The sequence below is a fragment of the Aulonocara stuartgranti genome (assembly GCF_965226115.1).
Source record: "Aulonocara stuartgranti genome assembly, chromosome: 17".
Classification (NCBI taxonomy): Eukaryota; Metazoa; Chordata; class Actinopteri; order Cichliformes; family Cichlidae; genus Aulonocara; species Aulonocara stuartgranti.
In genome coordinates, this window is record NC_138953.1 from 37,984,060 (window position 1) to 38,002,559 (window position 18,500).

An 18,500-nucleotide genomic window follows, 5' to 3' on the forward strand; every position below is an offset into this window, starting at 1 on the left:
TCACAAAAAAGTGCCTTACATTTGAAATGAATATCAAATCTGAAAAGCACACACCTTTGTATTACTAGGCAAGACTGAAAACAAACTGGAATTTGTAAAATCCGATTTCACGTAAGAATCATTGTATATATATTTATAGTGACACTTGCAGGTAGGTTTTCAGCAAATTCACAATGATAACCTACTAAACATTGCAATTCACACCATATTATGCCAGTCACTGAACATTTTAAACAACCCAAAAATACTTAAATACAAATATATAATGTATATATATATATATATAAAAGATTTTCATTAAGAACATTTTGTGTTACCAAAGGGGAGGTATTTTAATTAAAAAAAAACTTTATTTCTCTAATTCAAACTTTTACAAGCTTATAAGAACGGGAACACCAACTTTAAAACACTGGAAGACACCAAACTTGTCAACATTTGTTTTGTCTCTTCGAAAATCCCAAACGCAATTAAAAGGAAGATGCTGGTTACAACCATTGAATTTTTTTTGAGCTAAATTCTCACAGTCCTTTTATCCATCTATAGTAGTATAGATTAAAGGTTACATCACTCACAACAGAACAGCAGACAAAAATAGACAACTTCTATTTTTCAAAAAAAGGGGGAAAAAAAGGTCACAGTTTGAACAAAAGAGATAAAAAGGCCAAAATCAAATTTTGTGCTGGGGTCTTGTTTGCCTAAGCAAACATCTTCAATTTCATTTGTTGCATTTGTACTGAGCCTTTGTCCATCCAGATTCATTAAATTCTTCTGACATAACTCGAAAGTGTACTTGAGGTCATTTGGATAGCTCAGATCAAGTGCATAAATCAGTCCAAAGAGAACGATGAATGACATGATGACACTACCGAGGTTGTTCATAACTGTAGTACCTTCAATGACAACTGCAACATCCTCTGGCTCCTGAATGCCTTCTCTTCTGATGGTGTAAATACCCATGACAGTTGCTGCAGTGGATCTCAACTGTTCATCCTCAGTGGAGGCGGTCTGAAAAACAGGATGTTTCAGGTTTAAGGGCTCTGTCACTTGGAAGGGGACATATTATGCAAAACTCAGCTTTGTATCCTTTTGTGCTGAAACATGGGTCTCTACTGCCTCTATAAACACTCCAAACATGAATAAAACCCATCAATCTGTTCTCTATCAATAGTTTGGGCTAAGGTATTATGTACCTCCCTTTGGGAGGGGCTTGAAATAGAGGAGCAGCTCCTCAAGTGTCTATAGGTGTAGGTGTGTGTGTGTGTGGTGGGGGGGGGCTGGGTCAATTTCCCTTATTTCATGACAATTGGGGACCTTTTGAAACAGCTTGTTTTAGGCACATTATTCCGGAAACCAGAGGATCGCTGTAACGCCAGTGACACTAGTCAGTGTCTCGATGCAATCTGCTGGGTTCCTTATATAGAAGACTTTTTACTAATTGGCATAATTAACTGAATTTCATTGGAGTGTTTACTTTATGAAGTGCCTTGAGATGACTGTTGTTGTGATATACCGCTATATAAATAAACTGAATTTAAACACTGACAGAAAGTGGATGAATGTTTTCTTCACATTTACCGTGTTTATAGAGGCAGTAGATACCTACATGGCAGCCCCAAAAAAACGAACAATTGAATTTTTACTGAATCTGTCCCCTTAAAAGGTGCTCTCCAGTACAAGTTTCAACAATGACTATTAAGAGTAATACATATTTCACAATTATATTGTCTTATTTGAATATGTGAGCATTTTGCGTGCGATGAACCTAACTCAAATTGAATCTAGAAAAGAAAGTGTGATAAGCGTACCAGATACTCCTTGAACAGTAGGTCTGGATCTTCATTAAAGTAGATCACCAGGCTTTTAAGAGTATGCTCCCTCTTTATGTCGATGTCATCACACTAATGCAAGGGTGGGAAAAAAAGGGTGAAAAAAATGGAATTGATTGATTGCATTTAATTGATGGGTTTATCATTAGTACTGACCAAACTACTGATCGCCATGATATCCTTGATCTTTTGGCCCTTTGCTCCTTTGCTCCCCTCAAAAATTTGCATCAGCTTGTCTGTTAAATTGTCCAGCTGAGCCAAGAACTTCGCCTGCAGGGGTTTTGTAGTGATCTGCAGGAAGTCTGCATTCACCTGGAAATAAAACATACATAAATATAATAAACTAGAAGTTTAAATACAGACTGCTGAATCAACACACTGAAAGTTGCTAAACATTTGAACCATCAGTGAAGTTTGTCAAGACCTAAACTGTTTTTAGCTGAGTTTAGGAATATATCGCCACCTGTTGCTTTGGCATGTTCCTAGCAGCGTTTTCCTTCATTTTTGCGTTTACCTGTGGACGGGATTATTTTTTAAAACGAAAACGGAAAATCTCCGTTTTCAAAAATACCTGTGTAAGTGTGGACGTAGCCGAAATCTTTTATAATAATAAATAGGTTTGAACATCACGGGAGTGCGCATTGTGCTGCCTGCAGTTACTCTTCCGGCCACATGGTTCGCTTTTGGTAGCACCCTCAGTAAACTATGTAGTGCTTTTAAAGACACCTCAAAACGATACTTTCTACTAGAAAATGGCATTATATAATAATAAACACAGAATACATAATTTTTAGATTATAAAAAGAAAACAGTAAGAAAGAAGTTAGCTATAGGACATCATCTTTCATTGAGCGCAATGGCTAGCTGCTAATAAGCTAGCACACGTTCCGACTTAAAAGTTGGCAGCTACACAATTTCTCCTCTAAAACAAGGCACTTTTGAAAAGACCTGGCTATATTGTCAAAAAAAAATAGTATTCAAGCAGAGAAGAGAATGGTAGCACCACCAAAAGTTCAAAAAACAACTGTTACAAGCTTCTATGATAAATAGCATTGCCATAGATTTAGCTGATAAAGAAATACACAATTGGATATATGAAAAAATAATATTTTACCTTACCTGAAGGTGTAGTTTTATCCAAAAAGTACAGAAAGGCCAAGAGCAGCTGCATTCATTTAGGTGATCCTGAAAGAGCGCAAAATTTTCAAAGAAGGCGGACCGTTGTGTAACTCAATAACTTTGTGTTCTTGTAACAAAGACTGCTTTGAGAGAAAATAATTTAGGTTCACCACACGAATAATAATTGCAGTAATGCTGGAGTGCTACATTTGCGTTGAATGAGATTAAAAAAAATGTTTAAGCTTAAAGAGGGGCTTGAATTTATTTCTTTGAGTTTACAAATACTTAATTGCAAAAATGTACTCCTCCTACCCCCAGTGCCCCAACAAACTCATTCATTTTGTGTTCAGAATCAGCCTCTGCTGGTTTAGAATAATTTTAGGTTTACACAAAGAAAATCAAATTAATTTGGTATTTTTTAATTACATTTATGAACAACTAACAAAATTTGTATGTGTTCTTTGAAAGGAGGACCTGAATCTGTTTTTTGAGTGTGTGTCGTGTTGACATTTTTAAAAGGGTTTCGAGTAATTATGATTAACTGTTCTGATAGACCTTCCATGGTGACAGTGCTGTTTTCTCAGCAAGTGAAATTGTTCTGGAAAATGTCCCGTGGAAAAGAGTGAACACTCTTTTCCACGGGAAAAGTACACCCTGTGATTCAATAGCTTGTAACAGCAACAACAACTTGAAGTAACCATTTTCTGTACGGCTTTGTAATGTTGCTACACTCTAATAAATAAAACATTGGTTCAAATAAAAAAAACATGTTAACGTTTTCCACTAGAATTTTTGAGTTAAGCCAACTTCTGGCAGAATAGCATTAATTCAAAGCAATATTTTTGAGTATGGTGAAGTAGCTTTTTTGGCCACAATTAAAAACATTCTTAAGTAAAATTAACTTAATAATTTTCGACTAGAACACAAAAATTTAAGTTGATCCAACGTGAATTATATGTATAGTGAAGTTACTTTTTGGCCACAATTAAAAACATTCTTAAGTAAAATTAACTTAATAATTTTCGACTAGAACACAAAAATTTAAGTTCATCCAACGTGAATTTTATGTATAGTGAAGTTACTTTTTGGCCACAAAAAAAAACACATTCTGAGTAACATGAACTTAATAATTGTCAACAAATACACAGGAATTTAAGTTGATCCAAGATTATATTTATGTATGGTGAAGTAACTTTTTGAACAAAATAAAACACATTTATAATTAAAATGAACTTAACTGTCGGCATAAATAGTATTTATATTGGTCAAATATGATATTTTGGTTACAGTGTAGTAATGTTTTGGTCCTACAGGAGATTCTATAAGGGCATTTACCTGTTTCCCAGCAGGCTAAGTCGCTCCAAAATACAACCTTGATCAAAAGCTGTGTCTTATAACCATGACTACCGCGTGGGCAGGCTCATGCATGGTGGTGCCTGCCCACAAAGAAGTCAAGGTTCTAAGACCTTAGAAACTTGTCGATCACTTTTTTCCCCAAACGAAGGTCAGCCTTAACATGCGCTCTGTGTGCTCTTGTGTCATGACCTTCAGAAAAAGAAATGGATGTTGTGTGTATTTGTTTGAATGCAGCAGATGTGATGCCAAATACCTGGACATCAGCTAAGGGACTCGTACCTGGTGCTTAGAAAGAATAGAAATTCAGACAGATGTATTCCAATGAGTTAGACCCATTTAATTACAATAACAAACATCACAATTCTTTAACGTGTGTGCGAAGTGCAAGATTTGTGGGCTTCAGTTTCCTAGAACACAAATTGCCCGCTGAAACTTAAGGAACTGTTTATTGAAATTGTAATACAACCTACTACTTGAATCCTCTTTTTTTTTTTACTTTAACATGTGACAGTGAATCAAAACAAAAGATGACAGGCTGCTATACATTAAATGCACTAATTTAAACATAAAATGATCAAAGCTTCTTTCATTCAACTTTGTCAGCACTCTTACAAAGTATTCTTGATTCTCTTCTATATTTGACTTTTCACCCTCAAGATTAAGGCCAGCTAAAGAGGGTATTACACAAACTTTAAAACACACCAGTACCCTCAGAACACAGGTCATGGGAGAAATTAAACGCATTCCTTAAAAATGTGCAAATAACAGCATTTAAGACACGGCAAAACATTAACTCAGAAGACTTAAGAACAGCGCTTTAAAATTTAGTAAAACACATTCAAGTAGTGCCAGAAATGCAGGAATAAGGATTTGTGAAACTCACTCACGAATGGTCTATCAAGTCTGCTCTAGAAAATACCAAACTTAAGATTCATTACTTTAGAGCTGGCTTTTTGTCCATCAAGCTCAAGGCATAGTTTTTGAAATACCTCAAAGGTAAATTTCAGCTGCTTGGGATAGGTAAGGTTCAGAGCGTAGATTACTCCCATCATCAAAGCACAGGATCTGGCAACATCAATCCTCTCCAGGATCTTGGATCCCTCAACGATGATGGTTGCAGGCCCATCACCAATGATAGCAATCTTCATGATTTGCATTGCAAGGTCTGCGTTGAGCTCCTCCCTCATCCTTGTAGGAGAAATTAAATGTTAGGATGTATAAAATACATAGCTCAAGCACTTCAGGATGACGTGCATAAGGGAATGAACTACTACAGGTAGGAAAATAAGCTAAAACAGGTTGTCTTTTGTGTTTTTCAGTGATTTTACTTTGTCATTCTGTAAGTTTTAAAAGCTAAATTAAACCATAATCCACGTTTAAAATAAAAAATGTCTTGTTTTTCACAGTTTTGTTTTTCCACTTTGAAAAGAAAATCTAATAAATCATTTTTAAGGGTTATTCCACTTCTAAGTGAAATTTTATCTATTGCCATATTGTCACAGTTAGAAAGTGAGAAACATGCCTTTTGTAAACAGCACACTAATTCTCCTGATCCGGAAGCAATCCATTTGCTTTAGCAGAGCATAAACAATGTAAGTGAATAGCAGGTGCTAGCATGTTGTGTGCAAAAGTGATTAAAATGACTCAGTAATGAAAACAAATATTTCTTGGGAGCTCAGTAATCATGTTCACGGCAAATGAAAAGTGCAAAAGTAACACAGAAGATTTGCAGAAGCTGATTTAGACTTGAGACTACATTGCAGTTATGACAAACACTGCTGTAAACATCCACTGCATGGTGCATGGATATAACGCAACAGTTGAAAAAGCCTCCAGCTTCCATAAACAAACACACACAGCCACTACTATACAAGCATAGTAAGCTGCAGTAACAATGGATGGGTCTTTGATTTGTTGAAGAAATATTGCACAAATAGCATGTTGGTTTATAGACACTGGTCGGCAGTGGCTTCAACTGCTGTGTTATAACCATGTGGAGGCTTACAGCAGTGCTCTGTCGTAATGTAGTCCCAAGTCTAAATCGGCTCCTGAAAATCCTTCATGTCAATTCATACTTTTCATTTGCAGTCAGCATGATTGTTGAGCTCCCCAGGAATACTTGGTATCATTATTGAGTGATTTTAATCACTTTTGCACACAAAATGCTAGTACCTGCCATTCACTTCCATTGTTTATGCTCTGCTAAAGCTGCTGCCAGATCAGGAAAATGACTGCGCTGGCTACAAAATTTTTTATCCTGTGTGTTTATGTTGCACCTTATCACGGAAACAGGTTTCTATTCAGCAAATTATGTTCAATGACAATGGCAATAAACATCTTTGGATTGTAATTCTGAAATGCTTTTTTCTCACTTATACATGGCAATAGACATATCTTCACTTAGGGTTGGAATGTCCCTTAACTCATTCAGTGCCAGCCACTCTCAGATTTCATACCCCCCTCAGTGCCAGAGATATTTAGCATTTTCGCTGATTTTGAAGGCTCACAGAATATTTTGTTCTATGACTATGTGAATTCTGAAACCACCATGACAAAAATGAGTCTCTCTTCCCCACCCCACCTCCGAAGTGGCCCGAGTGAGCCCCAGGCTCCAGGCCCCGATAAGCAGCCGCCAAGGAGTGAGCCGGTGTGTACCCGGACGCCCACCCCCAGATACAAAGAACCACCAACGCACCGACACCTGAGGGAGTCCGCCACCGGCAGGGGAAGTGGTGGTGGGTGGAGATAGGCCTCCAAACCTTGGAGGGCCCGAGATGTCCCCAGAGAGGTGGCGTCTGATACCCAACCTGACATATAGACACAGACATACAGGCACACACAGACACAAACATCCATTCCCACCCTCATGCTCTCATGTGCACTTCACACTCAATCGACGTGGAGACAGACATAAAGAGACGCTGTACACACGATCACACTCCCCAAGCGTACTCTACAAACCGGGTCTAGGTACCCCTGCCCCTGGAGGGGGGAACTGCACCCAGACCCAGGTGGTGTTACCCTTTTCCCTGCGGTGGGGAGAGGCAGACCGCCCCGACTCCGCAGCAGCAGGGAGGCCCCACATTCCAGACCGCAGTCGGCCAACTCCTCCTAGCCCCCCCGCTCCAGCAGGCCGCAGAGAATGGGGGTGAGAGAAGACTCCAAACCTCCCTCCACCCGCTCATTGTAGTGTTGATGCATGTGGGTTCTAAGGTGCAATTAAAACCCAGGAGGGCATGGAGCTACCTGCCAGAGAGCAGCAGGTAAGCGCATAGTCCCTCCTGTTAGCCCTCAATGTCTACGTGTATTTAAAATTGAGAGGTGGGCAACGACGCCAGGGGTGAGGTGTACACCCTGATGATAACTTGGACTCCGTGATTGTGCCCACCCCCAAGATCCTATATGTATGTGTAATGAGGGTGTGAGTAATGTGAATGTCTAAGTTGTGGGATAAAATTGAGGCAGAGGTAGCCAGAAGGGGACAGGGGGGGGGGGGTAGCCTCCTCTGCACCCTAGTGACATACCCCTACTCCGAGGCCCTGCATGTGTGGGTGGTTGTGGTGGAGCGGGAAGAGGGAGGCAGCCGGAGATGGGGAGGGAAGGAAGGGAGGGGCAGGTGACCCCTCCCTGGGGCCAGCTCCCCCGCTGACCCCAGTAGGCACTCCCATACTCCGCGACCCGCCAGGGAAAGGGGGCCCAGGCCCATCCAGACCGGGGCCCAGCGCAGCAGCGCCCCCCGGCCCCACAGAGCCTGGGACAGTCCACCCAACCCCACCACAGAGAAAACTGCACCCACCCCACCATCCACTCATCTTCCAGACTACATAAGACAATAGACGCCCAGGCTGAGATCTTCCTCCACCTCTCCTGTATCTCCCCCTCCTGCAGAGAGTTCCTGAGTGGAGGAAAGCTCCTGCAAGGTGTGGCAATCTCCCCCACCGGTTGAAGAGCCCCACAGGCAGCTCGACACACCGGCGGCACCCTGCGCCAGGGATGGGCCCCCATGCACCCACCCGCCCACAACCCCGGCAACACACAAACCAGGACCCAAGGCCCGGCCAGGGCCCCGGCCCAGAGACGGATCGCCCCCAGAACCTCACGCCTTCAGAAGTTTCTAACAGGAGATACTGGTCAGATAAATCCGGTTCATGTTCACTGGAATTGCTAGAAAAACCATGACGTCAGGCTGCAGACACCTCAAGCTCGAAATGACGAGCTGGATCAAAAATCGTGCCACAATACTCGTTCTCAGTAGAGCCGACTGTCACGCTGGTGGGATTTTATCCATGTAATCAACTCCACCACCTTCTCAATTCAATAAAAAGCTCAAGAGGCGTCTATGGCACTGAGCGTTCGGATTCATTTTGACGTCTAAAGACGTCTATGGCACTGAATGACTTAAATACTCAACCCTGAACAGAAAATCCAATGAACAAAACACAAAGACCCTACAGAGACATGCATTCAAAACTAAACAAAAAATTAAAAACCAACTCAAGTACTTACGCTGTATTGTTTGAAAAGATCCTCCTCCTTCTCTCCAAGATAGACTATGAGGCAGCAAATAGCAATTTCTCTGCGCTTTTCAACTGTGTTGTCCTGATTGATAGAAAAAAATAGATGTGTTAAAAAAAAAATCAGATGTAAGTAGCTTACTTCATATACTGAAAATTATATCCATAATGATATAGCATTTTTTTTAATTAAATAATAAAAAAGTTCATTTGGAATAAGGTGGAAAAGGTGATCTGGCTATTCTCCTGAGTTTCTTATTGTTTGGGACCTGCTTACTCCGCACACAGTGGGGGCATGGCTGTCTCACTCTGCGGAGACCTGAGAAACGCTGCGCTTGTAACCTGGACATTCCTTCTTCATAAGTAAAAACACTAAAATAAAGATACATTTTGTTGTACTTGTGCTCTGAACTTGTATAATAACAATAAATATCCATTCATTCAATTACAATGTAACTGGCACAGATACAGTCTTCCTCCATGTTATGTATTGTTAACATTCTTGCGCGTGTGAAACACTTTATGTAAATCATAGAGCTTTATTTTAAAATAATAAAAAGTGTATATTGTACAGACGACATATTTTCTTCTTTTGCCCTGCCCTAGATGCAAGTGTAACCAAAATATGAACAATTTTGGAAAAAAATAGTGTTAGTATACAATGGACCTTCTTCAAAGCAGCCATATCAACATTTGAGATGGTAAATGGCCTGCATTTGTATAGCGCTTTTCTAGTCCATAGGACCCCAAAGCGCTTCACACTACATTCAGTCATTCACCCATTCACACACACATTCACACACTGGCGATAGCAAGCTACATTGTAGCCACAGCTGCCCTGGGGCGCACTGACAGAGGCGAGGCTGCCGGACACAGGCGCCACCGGGCCCTCTGACCACCACCAGTAGGCAAACATGGGGTTAGTATCTTGCCCAAGGATATTTGGCATGCAGCCAGGAGGCAGCCTGGGATCGAACCACCATCCTTCTGATTAGTGGCTGACCTGCTCTGCCACCTGAGCTACAGCCACCCACATGAAAAAAGTAAGGCAGATGCAAATAAAGGTCTATTCATAAAGTTATTCATTATACCTGCAGAAGCATGTCCTTAATCTGCCTCATCCTCAGACCTGCAGCTCCTCCTTTTGACAGGGTCAAGGCCATCAGTTTTGGGGTGCATTGGTCAAGCCTGGCCAGAAAGGTTGATTCAAGGCTGACTGTTGTTATCCTCTTAAATTCTTCACATATCTGCAGGGCACACCAGAATAAAATACAACAAGAGACATAAGCATAAATAATTCCAAATCCAAATGTGCATTTGTAAACATTTAAATGTATTAGGTGTAAATATATGCATTTCTAAATTTTTTATTTATCTGACTTCTAGTTGTAATTTCATCAATCCCCAACACAAAAACACTGGTTTAATAAACATTTTATCTCACCTGTACTTCGCTAAAAAGAGCAGGCCAGCGCTTCATGAAGTCACTGATGGCAGGGGCCTCTTTCACTATTTCCTCCCGACGAAGGCTGAACGTCTTGTCCATTTTCTGAGCTACCATTCTGGAGTTGTCCCTTTTCATCACTTCACTCAGTAGCTCGATTCTCTCTTTTTCCAAACTTTCACTAGTTTCACCTTGAGCATGAGGGGGTAGGTAGTTCACCTCAGCCTTCTTTGGTTTTTTGACATTCTTTGCCGGGTATTGGTCACATGTCATTTTCCTCTTAAGTGAGTTTACTTCAACTTCAGGGCAGCCGAGACCTCTAAGCTTGCTTCTGAAATTGTTCATCTTGTACTTTAGACGCTGCGCCCACCCATAGCATCCATTGAAGGACCCTGGTTCTTTCAGGCAGGGATGCTTTAGAGTCAGGGCCTCTGCAACCTCACTGATCTGCAGACTGGATGGATAAGCAGTATACTTATAAATAGCTTCTGCTAGTTTTCTAAGTATGTCAGGAAGCAGTGGAATTAAATCTTTTGTAGGGAGAAGAGTCCCATCTTTTTGGAAGCGCTCGTTGGCTGACCGAATTTGGATCTCTGTGAGGTCAGAAAACCTGGGAATCTGAAATTGAACAGGCCAGCGCTGGTAACGGTGCCCTGGACTATCTTCAGATGTGGAAAGAATCAGAGTGTCATTAGTTGACACAGATGAGGTGTCAACAGAGTCCTCCTCAGATGGATTATCAGTCACGTTGGTCACATCACTTAAGGTCAAGGTTATTGTAGGCTCCTGGTCCTGGAGAAACACAATCTTGATTGTGTCCTTGTCCTTAAGATCAGTTGTCGAAACAAGGGTAAAAAACTCATCACCAAAATCAGCATCTTTATAGTGAAGACAGAAGTCTCTTGTAATGGAAAAGGTATCACGGATGGCTGAATAAAGGTCATCCACCGTTTCTGGGATTCCAGATGGTAGTACAACTTTACGGACATCATGATCTGCAAGGATCACTCGAAGTTGAGACGGTTGTGACATTAGGTAACCTGTAGACCAAATTTTTGACATGTTTCTGTAATTCTTAGTAACAGCGAAATAGTGCATAATATAATAAAATTTGATCTCCATGTATGGAAACTAGGAGCCAATTAACTATATGCCATCTCTGAAAATAGTAGAAAGACTGAGATTTGGGTTTGTCTTTTTTCAGCTGAAAATCTCCACACAAAGTATGGAAATCATTTATGGAACATAAATGCTGCACTTAAGAGTCATAATGGTTGTTCCGCCACAAATGTAAGAAATCAAGGGGACCGTGTCTGATAACTCAGCTGCCTCTATGACTTTCACTGTACCAGTTTTCTCAAGCACATAGCTCCTCAGATGTTCAATTGACCAAGCAGTTACACCTTTCACTATGAATCCCACATTGCCTTTCAAAACCACAATCTGGATCAACTCCCCAAAATCTGGTAGCCCACCAGTGGAACCATAAGCCAGGATCATTCCACTAGTGTACTTGGTGCCTCTGTAACACACACTTTTGGCTATCTGGACACATGTCTCACCAGGAAACTTAGCCTGCAGTGCTTCTTGGATATCCTCTCGCAGCACACTAACATCCATTGTAGACAGTGTTGTAGCCTGTAGTAATGGTCTGACAGCTCTGGAATCATGTTGGTTATAAGCAAGCAACAACTGATGCTTCATGGCCAGTGACAGCAGAATATTTCTAAAACTACGAGTATGTCTGACAACACGCTTGAAAAAGCTGTGCTTTGCCTCAAACCGCATTGTCCACAGTGACACCAGAGGACCATAAGCCCTGATAAGTTCTGGATAATGTTCTAGGAAATGGTGTTTTGGAATGAGGCGTTGCTCTGGAAAAACCATGAGAAACCTGTGTTTATGCTCAGATATCTTACTGTCCAGGAAGCAAATGGTCTCCTCTGTGTGCACTTGATTCACAACAAGCTCAACAATGTCTCGAAGCACAAGAAGCAATTCCCATGCTGGGTCAGCCTCAGGGATTTTTGATCCAACCATGAGTGGCAAGAGACGAAGCAAAGCCCAGTTCTCGTGGGCACTGCCCCCCACACTTTTCCGTTGGGCAAAGTTCACAGGAACAAGCTGTGGTGCATTGGTTTTGTCCGACCATTTATAGGGGAACTCTTTGATGCATTTGTTCAGCTCTTCAAGAGTGAAGTATTTGTTGTGAATGAATAGTCTTAGGCACAGTGCTATTTCTAGGGGCACTACACCTTCAAAGAGATCATGCAACACATCAGGTGGATATCCAGACAAAACATGAAAATATTTAAGTTTTGCCGTCAGTGCACACTGTCTCTTCACTCCATAAACATGCATCAAACTGTTATTTTCCTGTAAAGCCTGGACATGCAGTGTGTGTTGTTCCGCTGTTCTGGGTGGGAATGCCTTATTTCTCACTTCACCATCTTGAAATTGTGACTTTTCACCAAGACAAAACCTACAGACATATGAACTGGAAAAGCTCTCAACAAATCCCCCCATAGAATGGGCACCAAGGTTGTCTGCAACTACACTAAACACTGTGCCTTTGACTCTTCTACCCAGTGATGGAACATACAGTCCTTCCTCCTCTAAGACCACAAGATCTTTGAGCAGTGGCTCTAACACAGCGCTGTAACCAAATCTCTTTACATCCTCAGCCTTGCAAAGAATTGCTAAGAAGATTGAGTTTAGCTCAGATCTGAGCAATGAAGGGACATCAGCTAACACCCAATATACAGATGTGATTTTGTGTTTTTTCCTGGATGTACCGAGAGGATTGCAAATCTCAAAGTCATCCACATAGAGATTTAGCGCAATTGTAAGGTCATTTTTTGAGAACAACTCGTTGGTTTTGTAAAAGGTGCCGTCATGAAATGAGTTGTACACAGTTCTCTGCACCTCTGCTTCACTCAAGATCAGGTCTAGTATATCTTTCCTGCTAAGAACCTGAAGTAAAGACTTTAGAATGGGAACATACTGGAAGCTACTCTCTCCAGTAAGAATATACTCAATCGGCTCCACGACAGAAAAGTGTTCATTAAAATACTTTCTTCTTTTGAAGGCAGAAGAGAGAGGACCACCATCACAAAGGGCAGCGCTGACAGGGTTAGCAACACATATGTTGTTCACCATTTCAGACACAATGGCTTCATCAACTTCACAGTTGTGTCTCTTCAAGCAGGACTGTAAAATGTCTTTCATGATGGGAGCGGAAGCTGAATGACAAATAAAATGCAATGACTCTACAAGCTCATCAATGCATTGGTTGGGAACATGAAATGAACTCTCTAATTTCAACATCAAATGAGCCAAGCTTCTTTCAATCAACTTTGGCAGTACATTCACATCATCATCTCTAAACTCCTCAATGTCAGATTGTTCACCCTCCTGATTAACTACATCGCTGCACTGATCTGTTTGTAAAGGCTTTTCAAACCTCTTTAAAACGTCTTCTTTAAACTCATCTAAAGAGTGGGGAGTGTGCTTGCGATGTTTATGTGACGCAAATGTTCCATAAATGTTAGTTTTGAAATTACAATTTTTGAAAACACAGGACACAGTTTCTTGCTTTTTCAAATGTTGACGAAGGTGTTCAAAATACTCTTTTTCAGTGGAAAATGTGCCCACATTACAGAACTGGCAACAGAAACTGAGTATTTCAGAGGTTCTCACTGTTGAGTGAGTTGAGTGTTTCCTTGATATGTGTGATTTTAGGCTACCCCATGACTTAAATGAACAAAAACAATCTAGGTAAGGACATGGCAGAGGCTGTACACTGGGGATATGGCGTAACCTATAATGTTTCATCAGCTCTTCCTTAGTGGAGGTTGCAAATTTACAGATTTTGCAAGGCCAATCCATACTTCATGATTCTGAATTACTCAATTCAAGCTTACTTGTTAAAGCTTACTTCAGAAGGTCCCTTGGTATTCGATACCAGGAGAAGATGATGGTTTGAGCCTTTGTCCTGGCAAGAAACACAGCAAAGTAACTGAATATTTTGGTGAGATTCCCACTTTCTTTAGAAGGCTGACCACGTCTTAACTGGAACCCCTAGATCTGCAACGCCAGGACAGTGTATAACACCAGAAAGTCGTGCCTGCACAAAAATACAAAAGATGGTATTTTCAACTTCACCTGTGAGTCTTCAATACAGTGAATCAGTTTCACCTGTCAAAGCTGTGTAAGCTAGAACCAAACATTCAAAACTACATAAACCTGAATACACTGGGTGCTGGAAAGCCTAACGTGGCTTTCCATAGATCAAATATACATAGAGGTGACATGGACTGGGCCAGTCTGTTGGAGCGTGTATCCCCACCGACCGCGATCTTGGAGGGGTCTCCACTCGCCCCCAGTGCATGTATTTCTACTGAGGAATATGTTAACTCAAAAAGAAAAAACCATATACATACATATATATATATATATATATATATATATATATATATTTTTTTTTATCAACAAAAGCAAACATAAGGTGTGGCATGACAGGACAGAATCATTTCTGACAGTAAATACGAAAAAAAACCCAAACTTTTTATACACAAGCTACAATGTCAATAATCCCACTTGATCTGTTTTCATTTCATTTTCCAAAACCAAATTAGAATCAGTGCTGAGTCAGCAGCTATGGTCATTTTTGTGCACCCTAGTGTTGCAAAAACTGGCATACTACTGAAACCATATGTGGGATTATTGACCTTTCTTGCCTTATCTGTTTGGAAAAATATTTAAACATTTTCCTTATTTACCATGGGTGAATACATTCCTCAGTAGAAAAAAAAATGCACTGGCGGCGAATGGGGACCCAACCAAGATGGTGGCCCGCTATTGATTTTTTTCTTACTTTCAAACTTTATTGAGGCATATCAATGTTACAGCCAGTGCCAATGCACGTCGCCTCTACGTCTCTACAAAACACGGAAAGTCCCCAAAAATTAGGGACAGCTAACTACCCTACCATATGCGGCACAGTGCACTTTAGTCTGGTCTTTTACCTGTGAAAATAGGCCGAGCAGCCGGTGAAGAACCGCTCTTAGCGGTCAACAGACACACCGGACTAATAGCGACGGCACTTCCTGCGCAGAAGCCAATGGGGTTCAACTTCACCCCGTAACGTTACGAAAATTTAGAAGCGTTTCTTAACAATTACTAACATAAAATGCTTCCCTTCAAAAAATAAATTTCACATTTCAAAAATAAAATCACAGTGAACACAACTTAGCTTGGCTAGCTACGTTAGCATAGTAGTTTGCGCCGGGGCTAACAACGTCCGCTATCTTTTAAAAATTATAAGACAATTACAGTGGTCTGCATTAGAGTATACTCTAAAATTTAACACTGACGTTATAACGTCAGTGTTAAATTTTCCAAAAAGAGCCCAACAATTTATGCTATCGTGGAATTAGCTGCTGTGTGTATATTAAAACACACAAACGCGGGGGCAAGCTAAGATGTATGTTATGTATGTTACGTCGTTGTTTTAAAGTAAACTAACAAAATCCAGAGCGACTGCAAATATGTGTAATTTCGCATAAAATTACTCACCGTTCGCGACGAACACAGCTCTTGATAAACCTTGAACACGTGCTGTTGAATATGTCCGCTTGAGTAGAAGAAGGGAACTGTGAGCTGTTTACACGTCATCAAGTTGTATTTTACATTGACAGAACTTAAAATTATATTGTTTTTTGATTAAAAGAAGATTTTAAATTCAGACAAATCACGATTATATATTGAGTAAAGAGGCATAATTTATGTGTCACCCGAACTCAATAAAATAAAAATTTTAATTAGGAAGTCTAACAGTATTTATGAACTTGATTTTTCATTTCACAACAACATATATATGTAAGTAATGACTAAAGGTCACATTAATTACTTTTTAGAGTGTATGATTCTATAAGGTTGGAAGGCATTTTTTTACACAGCTCTCTGAAGATCCTGCCAGAGCATTTGAGTCACATCGAAGTCTAGACTTTGACTGGGTCATCAAAACACATCGATTCTTTGCTTTTTCAGCCATTCTGTTGTAGATTTGCTGTGTTTGGGATCATTGTCCTGTTCTATGAGCCAGACTTTATCTGTCAGACAGATGGCCTAACATTTGACTCTAAACTACTTTGGTGTACAGAGAAGTTCATGGTTGACTCAATAAATGGAAGGTGCCCAGGTCCTGTGGCTGCAAAACAAGCCCAAATCATCCGCCGTGATGCAGCTTAAGCGTGAGTTCGATGAGGAAGATCTGTAATGACTCATCTGCTTGCTTTCCTGGGTGTTCGGCTGCTTTTCTCTTTGTCTACCACTTTCCCACACTGTCAATCTCAATACTAACATCATTACTCTAGTCCAATCATCTTGTCGCCCACCTTCTTTGAGCCAGACACCTCAGCCAGAGCTCCATTCAAGCCTCAGTCTTCATCGTCACCACCTCCAGCCTCCAGACTCCGGGGGGGTCCTGTACTAAATCCTATCACCACTGGGATTGTGTTCTGCCGTGATGGGTCATCAGAGTCTAATCGCCAAATATGTTAATTTCTCAATAAATATGTTCAGTTTTTCCAAGTAAACTCTCCTTATTGAACTAACAGTTGGTATGAGGGTTTTGTGCGGAACTGCTGTGTTTGGTTCTCACCAATCATGATGCTGGGCTTTACAGCCAAACATTACCACTTCTGTCTCATCTGTCCAAAGGACATTGTTCCAGAAGTCTTAGAAAAATGCAACTGAAGCCTGCAAAGTTTCTGATGCAACTTTGCAAGCTTAAGCTCTGGTGCAATGTTTATCTTCTACTGGCAACCCTTCCAAACAAGCCGTACTTATTCAGTCATTTTCTAATTGTGCTGTCACCAACTTTAATATTTAACATCCTAAATGAGGCCTGTAGAGTCTGAGATGTAACTCTTGGGGGTTTTTTTTCTCAGAACCTGACAACCTAAACTTGGGTGGACATGCTGTGACATCAGCTTCTGGGAAGATTGGCAGCTTTCTTGAATGAGTTCTACTTATGAATGACCTTTCTCAATGTCGAATTATGGACTTCATATTGTTTAGAAATGGCCGTATAACCCTTCCTAGATTGACGGACAGCGTAAGTTGCTTCTCCTCGATCACCGTGTTAACCTATAAGTGAAAGCTTTTTCATGTGACTGTATGTACTTGTCTGTAGACATGAATAATTTTAATTTGATTTTTTTTTTTGTTTATTTATAAGATTTTAAGTTCGACGTTACATAAAATCACACCAGACAAAGGACATAAGATTCAAAAACAATAACATTCAAGCACAGAAAAAAAAGAAGAAAACCAGAAGCAAAAAACAAACAAACAAAAAAAACAAACAGGAAAGAAAAGAAAAAATGCACCGGTTAGCCAGTACAAATCAAAAGTTGAAAAGAAATACCAGCGTCCAAAGAAGATGATCTTCTGCGTGAGGTTAGACAGGACAATGAATAGTGGCATTGTAAAGCGCTTTGGGTGCCTTGAAAAGCGCTATATAAATGCAATCCATTATTATTATTAACCCAAGCATCCTTGATATGGTTTGTTAATTTGAATAATTAAGTTAATGTAAATCCCCAGAGTTTTATTTAAGAAAAATAAAATATCATAGAAAGTTCACACCTTTGCTAAAACCCACAAGTGAGTCTTTCAAATAGTCTCTGCCTACAGCAGCGGCCCCCAAGCCCCGGGCCACGAACTGGTACTGGTCCGTGAGTCGTTTGGTACCGGCTGCAAGAATTGAGGCTCGGGTGTGAAATTTATGGTTTTCAGGGGTTTTTTTAATCGTTTTTATCATTACCTTGGTTTCTCTGGGTCTTTTCCTGTGTTTTCTGAATAAATCTTCTTCTTTCTTTTTTTTTTTTTTTTTGTGCCGGTACTGGTTTTATTTTGTTGTATTTATCCACGACACCTTGAAGGCAGGTCCGTGAAAATATTGTCGGACATAAACTCATCTGTGGCGCAAAAAGAAGGCTGGGGAGCGCTGGCCTACAGCACTGGAATAAACTGTCCAATTTGTCTTTGTTTTGTTTGTTCTTTTGGTTTTTTGGGGGGTGGGGCTTGTAAAGCTTGTATAGAGCAGGAGACAGGCAAGCAGCAAATGTCTCAGGGACGGTTCGTATCTCGGCATCTGCATGAACTTTTCAGCATATGGACTGCTTGCTCAACCTACTGAGGCAAACCGGCACTCCAACATAGATGTACAGTTAA

General features: G+C 40.6%; 2 protein-coding genes across 2 annotated transcripts; both read right to left on the reverse strand.

Moving 5' to 3' along the window:
- Positions 1–383: 383 nt before the first annotated feature.
- LOC309692584 (uncharacterized protein) lies at positions 384–3,051 on the reverse strand. Its single transcript, XM_082511231.1, has 4 exons — positions 2,946–3,051; positions 1,983–2,138; positions 1,806–1,898; positions 384–1,005 (listed from the first exon to the last, which is right to left on the reverse strand). Exons 2-4 carry the CDS (start codon positions 2,052–2,054, stop codon positions 610–612), a joined length of 561 nt encoding a protein of 186 aa, XP_082367357.1. The 5' UTR covers positions 2,055–2,138; positions 2,946–3,051; the 3' UTR covers positions 384–609.
- A 5,656-nt stretch (positions 3,052–8,707) lies between these two features.
- LOC309692315 (uncharacterized protein) lies at positions 8,708–16,177 on the reverse strand (the record flags this gene model as incomplete). The annotated part of the gene is made up of 6 exons (XM_082510667.1): positions 15,837–16,177; positions 14,197–14,385; positions 10,260–11,299; positions 9,907–10,062; positions 8,808–8,900; positions 8,708–8,713 (listed from the first exon to the last, which is right to left on the reverse strand). The coding sequence occupies exons 3-6, from the start codon at positions 11,289–11,291 to the stop codon at positions 8,708–8,710; spliced, it is 1,287 nt and encodes a 428-aa protein (XP_082366793.1). The 5' UTR covers positions 11,292–11,299; positions 14,197–14,385; positions 15,837–16,177.
- Between the last annotated feature and the right edge of the window lie 2,323 nt (positions 16,178–18,500).

Excerpts from the sequence above, each read along its gene's own strand:
- LOC309692584 (XM_082511231.1), bottom strand. The coding sequence starts at position 2,054 with ATGCAAATTTTTGAGGGGAGCAAAGGAGCAAAGGGCCAAAAGATCAAG. Across the intron at positions 1,899-1,982 it reads TCATGGCGATCAGTAGTTTG|TGTGATGACATCGACATAAA; the intron begins GTCAGTACTAAT and ends CCCTTGCATTAG. Across the intron at positions 1,006-1,805 it reads TACTGTTCAAGGAGTATCTG|ACCGCCTCCACTGAGGATGA; the intron begins GTACGCTTATCA and ends CCTGTTTTTCAG.